We start from the raw sequence: 17067 nt of genomic DNA, 5'->3' as shown, positions 1-17067 counted from the left end.
TTGGCTAGGACACAAACAATGATAAACGTACGAGCACGCTCTACAAATCTACTACAAAAATTCTACTAAAACCAACTTTAAATAAAAAAAAAACAAAACGCAACTCCGAACTCTATGGTATACAAATAGGAGTAAGCTATTCAAATGGTATAGTAAAAACTATTTGGTCGAAGGTACGTTTCGGTGCAGTGCACACGGAGTCGGCAGTCGCGGGACCAACCGTGGTTCCGGTGGGGTCGATCACCAGTGCGGAGTGTGCTCGTACCTTTACATACGCTGTTTGGCGGTTTCCTAGCGCGCACGTGAACGGGGACTCACGCTCCGCGTCAAAACTTATCGACGATTTAAAAAGTTAACATTCAAAATTAGAACGATACAGTGACATACTAACTTTTTTTCGTTTTTTTTATTGAAAGAATAACAGACAGTTGTAGGCCACAAAAAAACTTGTGCAGTGACTATTTAAGTTATGAAAGGTAAATTAACATTAAAACGCCAATATTTGGCGGTAATTAAGTGAATCGGACTAAATGCGTCAGTTAAATATCGTGTGATGAATAGTGAGTAGCTGTTGCCTGAATTACGAAAATGGGGAAAATGAGCTGTAATTGGATTGTGAAAACAATGTTTTTGTTTCTGGCGGTTAAAGTTGGTGAGTAGTCTTTAATATTATTAAGTTTACTTAGTTAATGTAAATAATTATTGTTTTAATATATACCAGAAAGTAGTAGAAAATGAAACAATGTTGACTGTAATTATAATTTATGATTTAATAACGTAATAAATTATTGTTTTAATGATTGTGTATCTTATGAGGTTAATGATTAGTTTTAATTCAGTTAATTACATTTTTTAAATAATATTATAAAATCGAATACTTACCCATTTTATAGTTCATAATTAAATGAATAATTAGAAATTTAAATACTTTATTTGCAGTAATAAGTTATTTTGTATAAAATTAACATAAATATTAACAAAATAGGTCTAAAGTAATTCATTTTTTGTTTGTTTTTTTTATTTTACGTAAAAAATAAGATAAATATTTTTCTTAATTTACATAGTTTCTTTTATAATTTAAATAGTTTTCTTAATATACTTTTCTGAGTTTAACAAAGGAAAAAAGGTTATTTTCATTTACGTAAACGTCTATGGGTCATTTATTTTAAAATAATTCCAAATTGAAGCTTATAATAATTTGAAGTATGATTACGTTTATTTAAATAAACGTAACAAAATATTGTCTATGGTGAAACTAGGGCATAATAAAACTACCGTTGGTTACATAGCAAGATTTTACAAAGAAAATATTATCATTCACTCATTCATAAATAAAAAAATGTTTCATTAAAATTCAGCTGAAGTAACCTCTTCACATCATGCCGCATACTTTTGTCCTCAATTCTACAATAAAGATTTAAGGACATACTTCGAATTCTTAAAGCAAATTTTAATGAAATCCGCACAAAAGTAGAGCCAAATTGTTCGATTGTATGTACTTATTGCTCCTGCCAAGTAGGACGTACGGACGACACTCTGATTTAATTATATTGGCATTCATACTATCTCCATATTAATATATCTTCTGTACTTCAGAAACTTTTATATGAAGTAGTATATGTGTATGAAATCCAGATGACCGTAAGTGCCGCAGCCTTCTGTAATAATTCAGGTAGGATTGGAGGTACATCGGAAATCTATCATCATATTTGATAAATTAACATGGAAACAGTTTGTCAGAAGTATACATTTATTTATGCTTACTAAGGATCTTCAACAAATGTTTAAAACAATTTGCTATAAATTGTAGACTGGTTATCATCATCTTATATATAAAAATCTCGTATCAAAATGTTGGTTGCCGTACTCCTCCGAAACGGCTTTACCGATTTTCACCAAATTTTATATGCATATTCAGTAGATCTGAGAATCGGCTATTATCTATTTTTTATATCCCTAAGTGGTTGTTCACCCTTAACGTTTTTTGTAAGGCAACACAACGTTTGCCGGGTCAGCTAGTTGTTAAATAAAAAAAGTTTAGTTGTAGTACGTATGTCGGTCTCACATTTGAGTTCTGAGTTCGATTTCCAAAATTTCCGTTTTTTGTTTATCGTACGAAACTCTAATTAAGCCTTCCAGAATAAAAGATAACCTTATACATAATCTGATTTGATACGTGCCTAAATTGTACAATTGTACTGAAGCTTTCCGGATTAATGTAGAACTTATCTCTAAACGCTGTAAAAGCGTAATTGCATTTATCAACGAACTCACATACTATTAAGTTAAGATTAAAACTACTTCAACTCACATACGTATATTGTGTTATACGTATAGTGTAAGTTTAACGCACACACTCATAGCCCTGCAATAGGATTATCTGTCTAGGCCTTATGGACGCACACAAACATAAGAACATAAAACACCCCCGGGTTCGAATCCGGAAATCTCTGTTTATAACATTTCTTGATTCAGCATACTAGTTATTTACTGCCGGTTTGTACTACTTCAGATAGGACTAAAGTAGAAATAAATTTAACCCGAAAATGCGAATTACGAGAGTTTTTTTCATTTTCTTTCTAATAATGCGATTATTGTGTCAAGCACGCTATGTTCTGTGTTGAAGGGTAAGGCAGACTTACTTATCCGAGACGTTCCAACTTAGTCTGAAACGAATGTTTCAACCAAGTCTAAGACTAAGTTGGAGCGCATATGTGGCCAACTTCAAGTAGGAATCTAATTTTTATCTCAGGTTGATTACAGATATTTACGGGCTGTAGTGGGCACTTGCCCTTGCAGTCAGGTAGACTGCATGCTCGTTTGCTCCTACCATATTATGGAAATAAACCCGACTTGGTTAAAAAAATGAGAACCGCGAAGTGTTGAACTACTTTTGAAAGTATTTTTATATCTCAGAATGAATGTAATGTTTAATAACTAGGTGTTACGATGCAAATGTTACATTTGAAGTCAAAACTCGGACGAACCGGACGAACAATTTCATTGGAATTGTAAATTTTGATCCTATCTCCGAGTGGGAACATCCGTATTTTTGACTCAAAAATGTTGAGCAGTTGGGGGTTTTCCTCTTTTTACTTTAAATGTTTAAGGATATGTAAAGTAGGGGTACATAATCAAAATCCTCAGAGTTAAGTAGTACGTAAGCATTATGTAATGTAGGTATATATTGCTGTTGCGTTTTGGTTTGAAGGGTGTGGTAAGGGAGGCTTACTTATCCGAGATGTTTCAACCTAGTTCTTAAGGGTGTGATTCTTAAGGGTTCTGAGTCGGTCACAAATGCATGACCTTAATCTTATTTGGGGTTGATTACAGTAGTCGATAGGTGGCAATGGTCACTTATAGCGTGGTCTTCTACAGTGAACCTCATACGTAAGCTCAGCGTCACTGAGCAACCCATGTAGAGAGCGATACCTGGTATTTGTCTACGCTACAGAAATAGCAACGAACATTTCGTAGAAGTATGACTATTATCGATGTAACACATAGAACTATCAAGGAGAAGTGGAAATAAGTTGTCCATTCTATTTTCTATATGATTCTGTATAGTACCAAGGTGGTTTCTACCACCTCAAACCAAGAGTCAAACCACAAAGGGTTCTCCCTTTGTGGTTTGACTCTGGCAGCACCACCACCACCACCTATTTCTGCCTTCTAACAGCAGTGTTAAGCGTTGCTGTGTTCTGGTTTGAAGGGTGTGGGGAGGAAGACATACTTTTCCGAGGCGTTCCAGCTTAGTCCTCAGGGGTAGTGGCGCATCTGGGGCCCATCTCGGGTGAGAATATGTAATCCTATCTGGGGTTGATTACAGATGTCCATGGGCGGCAGTAGCCATCAGGTGGACTGCATGCTCCCCTGCTACTCCTATACTATAAAAAATCCTCACTACGTTTTACATCAGCATGTAAAATTATCAAAATACATAAATTCATTACTACGCCAAAATGTTGATAACCCTAATCAAATTTGTTTGCATAACGTCAAATATTAATCCTATTTTGAGCTATAGTCCTATTAAACCTAAATCTCCGATCTAGCCTTAATTCGTTTACTTTAAGATCAGTACCCATACCATGAGTTTTCAAAACATCCCACAAGTTTACGTTACGTTTACTCAATCCATTATTCTGTTTCGTTTGCTTAGTAGACTGAGTAAATGTAACAATAAGTAAGTGCTCAAGTCCTTTTGTCTACCTCACAAAGCGCCATTTTGTCAATTTAGACATTTAATGTTACGTTACTGACATTATAATTCCGCTAAGAGCGCTGATTGGAAATTGTACGGGCAAATACGTAAACAAATACCAAAACAGTCATATTTGTCAAAACGTAAAAACTCATGGTAAGGGTACAGTTACAAGTTAGTCAACATTTGTCTTTGTATTGAAGTTAGTGATTGTGCAAAGCTAGTAACAGCATAATTTATTATTAGCAGTTAAACCAAATTGTAGTTAACGCAATAACTACGGTTCATGATCATACAGGTCGCGATTCATGTAAGTAACACGTATAATAATTGTCCAAGTGCGATTCGACACACACGGAGGGTTCCGTATCATATTTTACCATGTTTTTTGTTGTATTTATGTTTATTATTCATTAACACAGTACCTATAAAATAACCTTTTACGGTTTTATGAATAAATCGAAAAACGCCGATTAATTATACCCGTATCATATTTTTTGGATTTAATGTTATACCGAGTGTACAAGTATCAACTTATAAAAAATCAAGTATCACTATTTATCTACCGAATCAAAAGATAGAGCCTTATAAAGGACGGGGACGGATAGACATCAAAGCTTAGTAGTTAATATGAGTTTTTACCCATTGGGCAGGGAATCCTAAAAAACATGAATTAGCATATTTAAGCATGATTTATAATAATTATTTCAATTTAGGAGGATTTAAAGTACGCGTTCTTAAGCGATTGGGTAAAATGGGATTTGGACGATAACTTGGAAAAAAAGTTGCGAGAGAGTTAAGAAAATTGTAGAGTCCAAACTTAAAGTAAATTTAAAGTTATAAAGTCGCATTTCTGCTTTACCTGGTTTATTCTGTAAAGTCATTTATTTGTTTCATTTTAGTCATCAGGGGTAGTAGTAACGCATTTGTTACTTCATGTAGAATTCCTACCCTATTTGGTGCTAATTAAAGATGCCTACGGGTGACAGTCGTACTTACTTTATTCTTAGGCAGTCTACATATTCATCAAATCAAATCAAATCAAATCAAATATAATTTATTGTGGAACATGGGTACATGGTACATGGTACAAACATTTTTTTGAGTACAACATATTCCCGCCACAGGTGGGCATACAATAATTGTGCAATAAAATATAAGTAGCAAATCAAGAAATAATATTAATTACAACAATAGAAATATAATAATAATTATTAGTCCTTTTAATTAAATTATAATGGAAAAATAATTAATATTGGATAACAATTTTATTATATAGATTTGTCATTTAAAAAGTCATTTGCAATATGTATCTATTTCATATATAGGTAAAACATATGTAAGAATTAGATATTGGATGATAATCCTAGCCCTTACGAGCGATAATGTTTATGTCATCGTTAAAGTAAAACGTATGTAAATGTGGCTATAGATGACGGCAGTGACCAATTACCATCAGGTAGACTACATGTTTGCTATCACAGCATTTTAAAGAACTTTAGATTATAACGAAATAGAACCCTATCTGCGTATTTATATGCCTTGATTAGCAATTTAGTATTCAATCAGAGTACCAATCATACTTGTCTAAAGGCAATTTAACGTAATGTTTGTTTTATGTTGTGTTGAAGTTTACACAAACAATTTTACGTAAACACGTGTGTTTACACGTGGCAAATTAACTTTGGTAAAATAATGGTCTATGAAGTGAGTTTTGTGTATTAATTGATTACTACTACTCCTATTCTCCTATTCTCCTATTCTCTACATTGGAGAATAAGGTATTGCTAGAGCAGCACGTGTCTGCAAAGTTATACACACGTACAAACAAACACACGTACACGTATTCACACACAAACAGCACATCCCGCTTTCCACGAAGAAGCCTATATTTACCAGAGAATTTTAAGGGATGGCATATCGATGAATGTGTTAATAATATCAATCTTTTATCTGTCCTGTTAGTAATCAATCCTAACAAATTGTTGTCATAATATTGTCATAATATCATAATGTTGATAATTATTCTAGAAAAAATAGTAATTATTATTATTAATACTAACTAGCTTTACCCTAATTACACCCTAACATAACGACGTACAAATCTACAAATGAAGGTACATACAAGTGTGTACCAATACCTTTACTCATTGTTTTACAGGCAACCAATTTCGAGATTATCATCTTAATGGTACGCAGTTAAAAACGAAAGGGAAATATGTATTAAGATCGCATAACTCATATTTCAATGGATTGTATCATTTATAATTCAACGGAATAGTTCCCCGACAATGATCTTCATTTTTGATCATCATTTGCGTAAATTGAACAATACGCTGTGTTTGGTAATAGTGTTGAAAGTGATAATGACATGGGCAACGATTCAATTTGAGAGCATCCTAAAACAATATACGTGTTGATTTTCTATTGTTCTAATTGAAATACACTTGTTTGTTTTGAAGTACACGTTGTATTGCGAGCGAGGAAATTGAAGCTATAACTTACTGTTCATATTTAGTAATAAAGAAAAAAGATGACAATACATACAGGGTGATTTTTTACTGAGCATGGCCTAGTCATGTTAGAAAGTATGTACCTAACATAAATGTAGGAGAAAAGGAATAACGAAAAATGTTCAAAAGGGCTACGTAGTGAATTTTGATAAAAATAAAAGCGGTTGAAAGAAAAAAATAAAACAGTTATAATACCAATGAATCGAATGAGTTTGTTTTGGAAAAAATAAACTGTAGCATTGAACTGTAGTATTAAATAAATTCACCATGTATACAAAAATTCAGCCACCGCATCGAACCAACACTCAAAATTTTGAACGATTGATACTTGAAATTTTAACACATTTAATACAAAACAGTATATACGTTTTATCCAGAAGCTCTCACGAAAATATGAAATCAACCTCAGCGAAATGTAGCCGGCTTTAGTTAGGTATTTCGTAAAACTCTAAACGTTGAAAACATTTAATACGCTTCAAATATTCTAACTAATAATTTAAGTTATGAATTAATAGGGATTTTTAATTAGCAATAATTAAAATAGACACTTTCAAAATGACTCTTTAGTCTTTGAGAAATGTATCTTAATTAAACATCTTATTCGCTAATTATTTACAGGAAAACCGGCGCCTTATTAGAAATTGCGACTCGTAAGTTATCAATTAATTTGCCAAGTTAATGAAGTGCGTTCTATAAACACACGTATATTTCAATGGACATCCCCCATTACTAATAAAAATAAATACGTGTAGAACTTTTGATATTTATCTAAGCTACGTGGGAAGTGGAACGGAAGATCCCAGAGGACATGTCTTAAAATACACTACATCCTCTCCAATATTTTTAATTGAAGCATTCGAAAAATGCAACGGTAAATTCTGAAATTATATTTAACAGATAAATTTTCAGGTCGTAATTTTAAGCTCACAATTGCGGAGATATTTTTAAGTGTAATTGAAATTTTAATTTTCTATGAACATAAATAAATTGATTGTTAATGCTTTGATTGTGTAACAATTTTTTACTCCATAATATTAGACCGATCCGGAAAGATTTAGAAATAAAGTCATTGAAAATTTTGCACTTTCTCGCCATAATTCTGCTAAGTTACTGAATCAGAAATGTTGCAAGTTTTTAGCATTGAACTGTCTGCCAATGTCATTATAAATTTTCATGCATACTAATAAATTTAAATACCATAAAAATAAAATCAAAAATTTGTAAGTTAAATATAAATTTAAATAATATTAAAGTAAATTTCTATTTCTATAATTAAATAAAATTTCATTAAATTAGTATTCAATCATCTCCTTTCAAACCTTTTCCAACAAAGTGACATAAAAAATACATTTCGCCTCAAAATACTTAAAAATCCTGCATAAAAATACATAAAACCATAAAACAATATAAAAACCGAATAAGCAGAGAAAAAATATCTAACCCAGTTTCGCAATAAAAAAGTTAATTCTAGAATATCTGCATAAATGAGCCTATGAGTAGCCCATAGACACAGCTTTGTTTTTCCGTAACAATGGTACGAGTAGCGGCCGGTACGGGACTGTATAATGCGCATTGTGTCCGGCATTTCCGACAATACTACCGCTATTATATATTAACGGTGTAAACATTAATGATAAGTGTTTTTTTCTAAACGGCAATGTTATTCTGTTAAAAAGAACTGAAGTTGGTAGAATCCTTTGTGTTTTGACTCCGGCGGCACCGCCGCCACACGTATTTCTGCCTAATAACAGCAGTGTTAGGCGCTGCTGTTTTCCGTTTTGAAGGGTGTGGTAAGGGAGATATACTTTTCCGAGGCGTTCCAGCTTAGTCATCAAGGGTAGCGACGCATCTATGGCTGACCTCGGGTAGCAATATCTAATCCTATTGTTGCTTTAATCTAGCTGTTAAATTAAGACGAATTGAGACAAAGTTCGAGAACCTAATTATTTGTATATTTCCGCTATTTTATATATGAACGGTGTAAACATTAAACATAAGTGTTTTGTTTTCTAAGCTGCAATGTTATTCTGTAAATATTAATTCAAATCTCGATTAACTCGGCTGCTGACAGGTCAAATTAAGATGAATTCGAGTTTCGGAAGTCATGAAACTCGAAGTTCGAGCTCCTAATTACTTGTATGCTACCGGTATTTATATATTAACAGAGTATTTTTTTTATATAATATAGAAGTAGCAAACGAGCATGCAGTCCACCTGACGGTAAGTGGCTATTGCCGCCCATGCACATCTGTAATCAACCCCAGATAAGATTAGATATTCCCACCTGAGGTCGGCCACAGATGCGCCGCTACTCCTGAGGACTAAGCTGGAACGCGTCGGAAAAGTATGTCTCCCTTACCACACCCTTCAAACCAAAACACAGCAGCGCTTAACACTATTGTCATTAGGTAGAAATAGGTGTAGAGGTGGTGCCGCCGGAGTCGAACCACAAAGGGTTCTACCACCTTCAGAATTCCTAATTACTTGTATCAGACTCTTCACTCAAGAGTTAAAGAACTCTTTATGTTTCAACTTAGAGGCACGAATGCCTAGGCTATTTCTGCCTTATAACAGTAGCTCACATGTCTTCTCTGTTGATGTATGTGGTAAAGGACATTTATTCTAGACACATTTTTGGCAGACTTTACTTAGGACTCCAATCCTGCCTTAGGTTGTCTAAAGTTGTCATTTACGATCACATAGACAAAGATGCACATCTGCTATTTTTTATATTGTTTGTATGAAAATAAACAATAGTTCACGTTTTCTTCACACTCAAAATTTTAGCGTTACTTCCAATTTTGATTTTAATTTAAAATTTCACTTCCCATTCAACAACAGATATTATAAATTGAACTCACAGAAAACCACGACCACACTGATATATCTAAATTCGTAAATATTCTAAAATAGTTAGGTAGAGGTATATTTTAGTTCGTGATTTGACACAGAACGAACGTTTTTGTGAAATATTTCATTTTAGTTATTTGAAACTTTAGTTTTTTCAATGAAATGTCCATAAATTGCGTTGACTTTGGTTTCGTTATATTTTTTGCTTGCCAATATTGCAACGTTTCCGAAATATCTCGAATTATACTATGACATCTGTCCGGCGTTTATTAATAACCAATATATCCCATTTTTTTTACCAAAGATCAACATTTGGCAATTTTTGCCTATTAAAAATAGCTAAGTTTTGACACGGCAGGCTTAATAGACAATTCGATGGTGTTTTTATTTTTAAAGTCAGAATCAATTTATAGTTAATTTATTAAGATGTGTTAACCGATTAGTTCGCCTTCGCCAAAATCAAAAACCTAAGAAAACCAAAAAAGGTGAAAACCGGAAATAACTGATAACAAATATCTAAGTTTAGATAATTCTATAAATAAAAGTTGTCAATTTACTCTTATTTATCTATATTCCCACGTTCAATAGCAAATATTCTTATGCGTATCGGAAACTTGATAAAGTATTCAAACTAACGTTCAATTGAAGCGCTCAATTAACAGCTGCAATCATTTATTTAAAATCAATGTTATTTATTGCTTCACCCGACAAACTAACGAACTAAATCAAGCGCGTTTTGTATAACAAAACATTTTTTATTTTTTTAGTATTCGCTTTCCAATTGGACATAGATAAAAATCGTTGGTATGATGATAAAGGATAGAATATTATCTATATTTCATTTTTATAGAATATTATTTGAATCCGACTTCATTAAAGGAATACGTACGTTACGTTACGGTACGTTAGTATGTCCGCGACTTTCTCAAAAAGTACTAACCTAATTTGGATAGAATTTTGACTGTACTAACGTCTGATACAATTATCTGTAAAAATATATGTATTTATAGAATACGTTATACTTATTTATTTATCATCGATATCTTAGTCTCGTAGTATAGCAAACAATAGTGATAGTCAGACTCATTTATCAAGGATGCCTGTTGCATTTAAGCCAAGTAATCCACCATGGTATTACAACCAAGATTGATGACTCGTGTATCGGTCATACAGTACCCTTACCATGAGTTTTTAAAACATCCAACAATTTTACGTTACGTTTACTCAATCCATTATTATGTTCCGTTTGCTTTAGTAGACTGAGTAAACGTAACAATATCTAAGTAAGTGCTCAAGTCTTTTTGTCTTTGACAAAACATAAAGCGCCATTTTGTCAATTTAGACATTTAATGTTACGATACTGACACTATAGTTCTAATACAATCCGCTAGGGGCGCTGATTTGAAATTATATGGGTAATACGTAAACAAATACCAAAACAGTCATATTTTTCAAAACGTAAAAACTCATGGTAAGGGTACTGTACTGTCACGAAGAGAGATCCAGGTTCGATTCCTAGCTTGATAATTACGTAAATGATAAAAGACTTCTGTTATAGGGGGGTGTTTTATACTTTAGTCTTGGTGTGCTTTTTATTAATGTCTATAGATTTTCTTATAGCCTGTTCTCCATAAATTTTTAATATTAACATTTTCTAAGTTTTGACAAGTCTACCAATTAATTATTTACCAATTTACTAGAAATATTCCGAGTGTTTCAAAAATAATTAATTTATTTGTTAAATTGGAATAACAATTAAAAAGTTACCTGATGATCACAGCACAAATTAATTTTTATTGTAATACTTAAGGGTCGAACTCACAGGTCAATGATCAATTAACCTACTTTCCCTTATCAGCATCGACCACTTTTATAAGAAACTCTACAAATTTTTAATTAATTTTACATTTAAGCTCTTTATTTTAAAATGACGTGAGCACGCTGGCCTTTTCGCTGAATATTAACGCTTTTTACACGAATAGGAGATTTTTACCCCATTAGGAGGTTTCCTATTTCCGTAGAAAAAAAAACTCCGATAGAAAAACGTAACTCATAGAAAAAAGCTTAAACAGTTCAGTAAAAAAACACTATGTAAGAACGTAGTATAAACTAAGTGATTGTTTGACAGATAAAATAGTGTGGTCTGAAGTAGCTCCAGCTCCAATTGTTCCATTAGGTTAAGTTTATAATTGTCCCTGTAGTTCCGGGACCAGAATAGGGCTACGGTATCCCCTGCCTGAGTAAGAGGCGACTAAAAGGGGGCTTCCGGGGGTAGGCAACGCGCTAAGAGGACGCGCCAAACGCGAAGAGGCGCTAGTGCGGTAAGCATCCCACATAACTCTGTGTCGCTCCCACGGCACCGGGTACCTTTTGAAGGTTTCCCCCATAACAAAAAAAAAACAATAAAAATGGTTAACTTTATCATTGCTTTCGCCGCTTCTTCTCCATAACGAAACACCTTGTGAAGTGGCGGTAAATATATTCACGTTCAAAGAGAGGTTAGTAAAGAATCTACTATGAATAAAATATTTTTGTTTTAATTCGAATCTAATTTCATCATTTCGTTGCGTTTCAGACCGTGGATACTTCTTCGCCACGCAAGTCTTAGTGATATTTACGAAACCAATTTCAACTTTGTAGGAAAGCTACCATATTCATGTTTGAAGGATATGATAAAGCTTGGATACCAATATGCGGAACCAAGTTATTCCTCAGGGATAGCAAGGCATCTTTGATTAACCTCAGATTGCACTTTGATTACAAATATCCGTGTATCATGTGTATATTCCTAATTAATACTATAAATGGGAATGTCAGTTTGTTTGCTTATTTGTTACACTTTAACGCATAAACTACATATCCGATAGTCATGAAATTTTGTACACGTTTTGTCACGTGTTCGGAAGAAGACATAGGGTACCTATTATCCCAAAAAAGTACCGTCCTCGATAAAACCTCTGACTGTGAGCGAAGCCGCGGATAAAAGCGAGCATATGTAAATATTCTTATGCATATCGGAAACTTGATAAAGTATTCAAACTAACGTTCAATTGAAGCGCTCAAATAACAGCTGCAATCATTTATTTAAAATCAACGTTATTTATTGCTTCACCCGACAAACTAACGAACGAACAAACTAACGTCACGGGTTCGGAAGAAGACATATGGTATCTTTTATCTCAAAAAAAGTTCCGTCCTCGATAAAAACCTCTGACTGCAAGCGAAGCTGCGGGTAAAAGCGAGCATATGTACAGATGAATTGTAATAGATTTACAAAGTTAAATCAGGTCATTTACGGTCGGAAGTTCTATAGGCTAGTGACTACTGTGACTAAATGTCCTGCGGGCTTCCGGGCTTCGGAGGGACGTTAAACCGTGGATCCTAATGGTAAATAGAAATTGTCGATTTACATCTAATAGATTCGCCAGTTACCCGTATCTTTCGCAAGGGAGCAGAGTAAGGTTATATTAACATCTTTTTTTTTTTTGTCGAGGGGGAAACCTTCAAAAGGTACCCGACAACGTGGGAGCGACGCCGAGTTATGTGGGATTTTTACCGCACTAAAACCCCCCCGGCCGTCCTCTGCGCTGCGTTGAGGGCTCCGGGATCTCCAAAGGAACGCAACCGGAGTCCTCTTAGCGCGTTGCCCCGTCGGGCTCCGCCCAGGTGAGCTTGACGCTCGCCACACCATCTGGTGTATACGACGGTATGCGACCACACATACCGTCGTCCTCCGTCGTCGTCCCGGGGCCGCTGGCCGGGCGGTTCGAGCTCCCACTCTTGCCGCCCGTAACCCCGGAAGCCCCCTTTTAGTCGCCTCTTACGACAGGCAGGAGATACCGTAGCCCTATTCAAGTCCCGGAACTACAGGGACATATATTAACATCTACAGGCATAAAGCGTGTCAGACAATATACTCATATACAATGTCTATTAACATATTTATATGTACCGTTATACAACCACGCAGACATAGACAGAAAAGTATACAAAAATATGTTTTTGTCTGATACGACTCGTGCCTGACCCGCTCAATATCTTATATCCGTTATAAATAGGCCTAATTGACCATGTTTCGTGTGTCTCACAGTGGTGGGTGATATATAGGCAATATAAAAAAAAATGTAAATTATCTTATGTATGTATGTAACGGAATCTTTGAACTCGATTTTTACCCACTTGGAACGGTCCGATCAACAATTTTGAACAATTATTAAGAACCGATGACAATTCACGATTTTAATAATTTTGTTATGTTGTCCTTATCAGGATCATCAGGATTAAGGATTTTCGAGGCGGTGTTCGAGCGCCTTTTCTCACCGATGACCTGAAGGACGACAAATTATAGTTGTATAATGTATCGGATGTATAAAGATATGTGGGTAAAGATATCTGTTAAAACTTTATATCACGTTTATTACAGGAAAGTTTAAATAGCTCTAAGTTACACCTCATTAAAAAAGAAAAATATGCGGTAAAGAGATAGCGCGGAACTCGGCCAGTCAGTAATTGCAACTGCATTAACGTTGCAAAGTTTAGCAATCCGCGGCGCTAACTCCTCGCGATTCGCTATCAGATACAGTTTTAATTTGCTTTACATAAACTTATTTAAATGTTTACAGTTGCATAGTTTTATTTATGTAAGTGAAGATTTAAAAGCCTGTATTTCACTTATTCGTAAATAGTCAGTTCTTCATATTTAGGTCTTTCGCAATGAACCCCTAATAAAATTTGAATTTTGATAAGATGAGTTACTACCCCTGAGGACAAAATTTGGACATCTCATATTAACTCTCTGTCTTAAGATATTATAGCTATGTTTTCTCATTTTAGAAGATACAATCACTATTTAATTACCATATTTAAAAACTAATAGAATAGCGGCAAGTTAAAACTGCCCTAAGTTGCACCTCATTAAAAAAGAAAAATATACGGTAGAGAGATAGCGCGGAACTCGGCCAGTCAGTAATTGCAACTGCATTAACGTTGCAAAGTTTAGCAATCCGCGGCGCTAACTCCTCGCGATCCGCAATCGGAGACTGTTTTAATTTACTTTACATAAACTTATTTAAATGCATAGTTTTGAACAAATAATTTAACGGATATCTTTACAATTAACTATTAAGGTTTATTTATGTCTACAGACATTGAACCAGCCAGACACTAATCAACTCTAGATAGGATTAGCTCTACCTTGGGGTCAGTTGCTGACTTAAATACGTTGTTACTTGAGGCCTAGAATCAAATAACTCAGCTTTATAAATAACGAGCAAGACATAAATAAAAAATACGCCATTTTGGGTTGCAATCATTTTTGAAACAAGTTGTACCATTTCCCTTCTCATACCACAAAAAGTCTTATATGTATAGGTTGTACTTTACTTGTAGGTGACCGCAAGAAATCCTATTGAAACCGTCTGAAAGCATTAAATCTGATTTCATTAAAGGACACCTGACTGAACCCAGGCTCGGTCAACACCTAAATATATTATCGCTAACCGACGTCAGATTAAGGTCACCTTGGACTTTTGACGTTTGGTTAAAAATGTATGAGTTTGGTATACTTATAATTGTTGTTTTTCTTCACCTACGTTATGTAAGTGTAGAGAATATTTCCAATTAATGTTCTCAATTCTGCCAATCAATTTTAATACAGAAGACATTCGTAAAACTCTCACATTATATAACCATATCGCTATCAATTTAACCATATTAAGACCAATTATTTATATAATCAGACTTATCTTCCGAGTCAAATATTTAAATTGTTTAAACTACATAGAATGTACTTTTTTACAAATCTGTCAGAATCTGTTCTCATAACAATTACATTTGGCTTAACGAGTAGGTAAATAAAGTAACATTTGGGGTAATTAATAGGACACATTTAATATACGCTATAAAGCACCTAAACATTTCACTGTCAATAGATAACTAAACGGGGAAATAAATATAGCCGTAGTAAATATTTCCAGTAGGAATGAATAAAAACTAGTGAGTAACGAGATGTCGGTAAGTAGAAAATTGCATCTGCAACGTAGCGAACTTTAGCAATCCGCGGTAACTTCTCGCAATTCTGTTACACGTTTGCTTTGTACAGCAGTCTGCAGGTTAACGAATTGAACAAGTTCATCCACTGTTAATTGAGGTTAGAGATGTTTCATTACGTTAAAGGTATAACTTTGCAGATCTGTTGCTAGTTTGTGGATCGACTGCTGTAAGTAGTTATGCTCTGTAAATGTTTGGACAGTGTTCTGATTGACAGGTTGTATGCCAAGCTTACATATTTTATGAAGCGTTCTAGCTTAGTCTTCAGGAGTAGAACCGCATCTTTCATAATAGTTGTTATGCTTTAAAAAACATTTTCTGTGCATAAATCAAATAAATACTAACTGTTATTTGAGGCTTCGGTTGATATTTACAATTGGACTTATATACTTAAGATTCACTTTGCAGCTATTGCTATTTAAAATGACCGGATTGAAATCCAAGTCCTTTGATTATTATTTATTGTTATTATATTTTTATGAAATAGAAGTAGCAAATGCGAGTAATATGTCTAATATGTGAATACTGGATATGTATATAATGTATAATCTCCTGCAAGTAGAATAAGAATCTTAACGACAAAGGTGCGATGTTACTTATTTATGAGTCATGATAATATTACGAAAAATGGAAGCTGCTTTATCACACCCTACAATAACAGCCCTTTAATTGCTACTGTAATATTGGTGGCACCGGATATTAAGCTTTCTTCCATCCAAAATACAAAAAAATCTTCCTAAATACTAATTTAATTATTTATTTCAAGTAACAAACCCTTATTTTTTAATTAAAATTAAAATTTTAAATTACATTACAATTTTAAATGTAGAAAACTGCAATGAGAAATGAATCTACAGTCTATTCTTATCATCTTCAGGATGCTGTTGGAGCTATCCCGGACACTGTATCTTTTTCTCATTATGGTGTAAAAACAGTTTACATGAGGTTCAGCAAACATCCCTGATGCACTACAGTACCTTAGTAGTCCCATCAGCATCCTGAAACCATTACTATATTGAAATCTAAGAGCATTGTAAGATTTTTGGGTGTAATTATAATAATAATATTCTTCTAAAAGAAATTTCATATAGAATATGTTCTATTCGATTGAGTTCTATCACTGAGTCTAGAAAGATGACCCGATACATTAGGAACGTTCAAATTATTATGAATTCATACTCATCACATACCGACACACTTATTTTATAAATATGCATCCACCGCGTGTGACTGCATAAAAAACGCGGCAAATACTTCGTTAAAAGCCACAGGGACAACAATGTAGACTTATTTTTATTATATCCTTTCATCCCTTATTTAGCTTAGGGTGCCTTAGGGGGATTCATTTTGAACAATCTTTTCTTAGTTCTCATCAACCTTATGTAAACGTGCATATTTTCATGCTTGTAGATCTGTTTAAGGTGTGCGTGGATTATTTGTCTGTCTCCATCT

The 17067-nt window shown here is 34.0% G+C and overlaps 1 protein-coding gene across 2 annotated transcripts in view; it reads left to right on the top strand.

Annotated features, from left to right (window-relative positions):
• Positions 1 to 202: 202 nt before the first annotated feature.
• The window catches only part of LOC140757570 (kin of IRRE-like protein 3), a 123645-nt gene continuing 106780 nt past the window's right edge, over positions 203 to 17067 (top strand). For both annotated transcript variants that reach the window (XM_073093341.1, XM_073093340.1), the window contains exon 1: positions 203 to 652. In XM_073093341.1, coding sequence (XP_072949442.1) covers positions 589 to 652 — 64 coding nt within the window. In that variant the 5' untranslated portion in view covers positions 203 to 588. The remainder of the gene's footprint in view (positions 653 to 17067) is intronic.

This window comes from Epargyreus clarus, unplaced genomic scaffold (genome assembly GCF_041222505.1).
Source record: "Epargyreus clarus isolate Ecla_fem2 unplaced genomic scaffold, WU_Ecla_fem_2.2 ptg000004l, whole genome shotgun sequence".
In the NCBI taxonomy this organism is placed as follows: Eukaryota; Metazoa; Arthropoda; class Insecta; order Lepidoptera; family Hesperiidae; genus Epargyreus; species Epargyreus clarus.
This window is presented reverse-complemented; position numbering and strand designations above follow the sequence as displayed.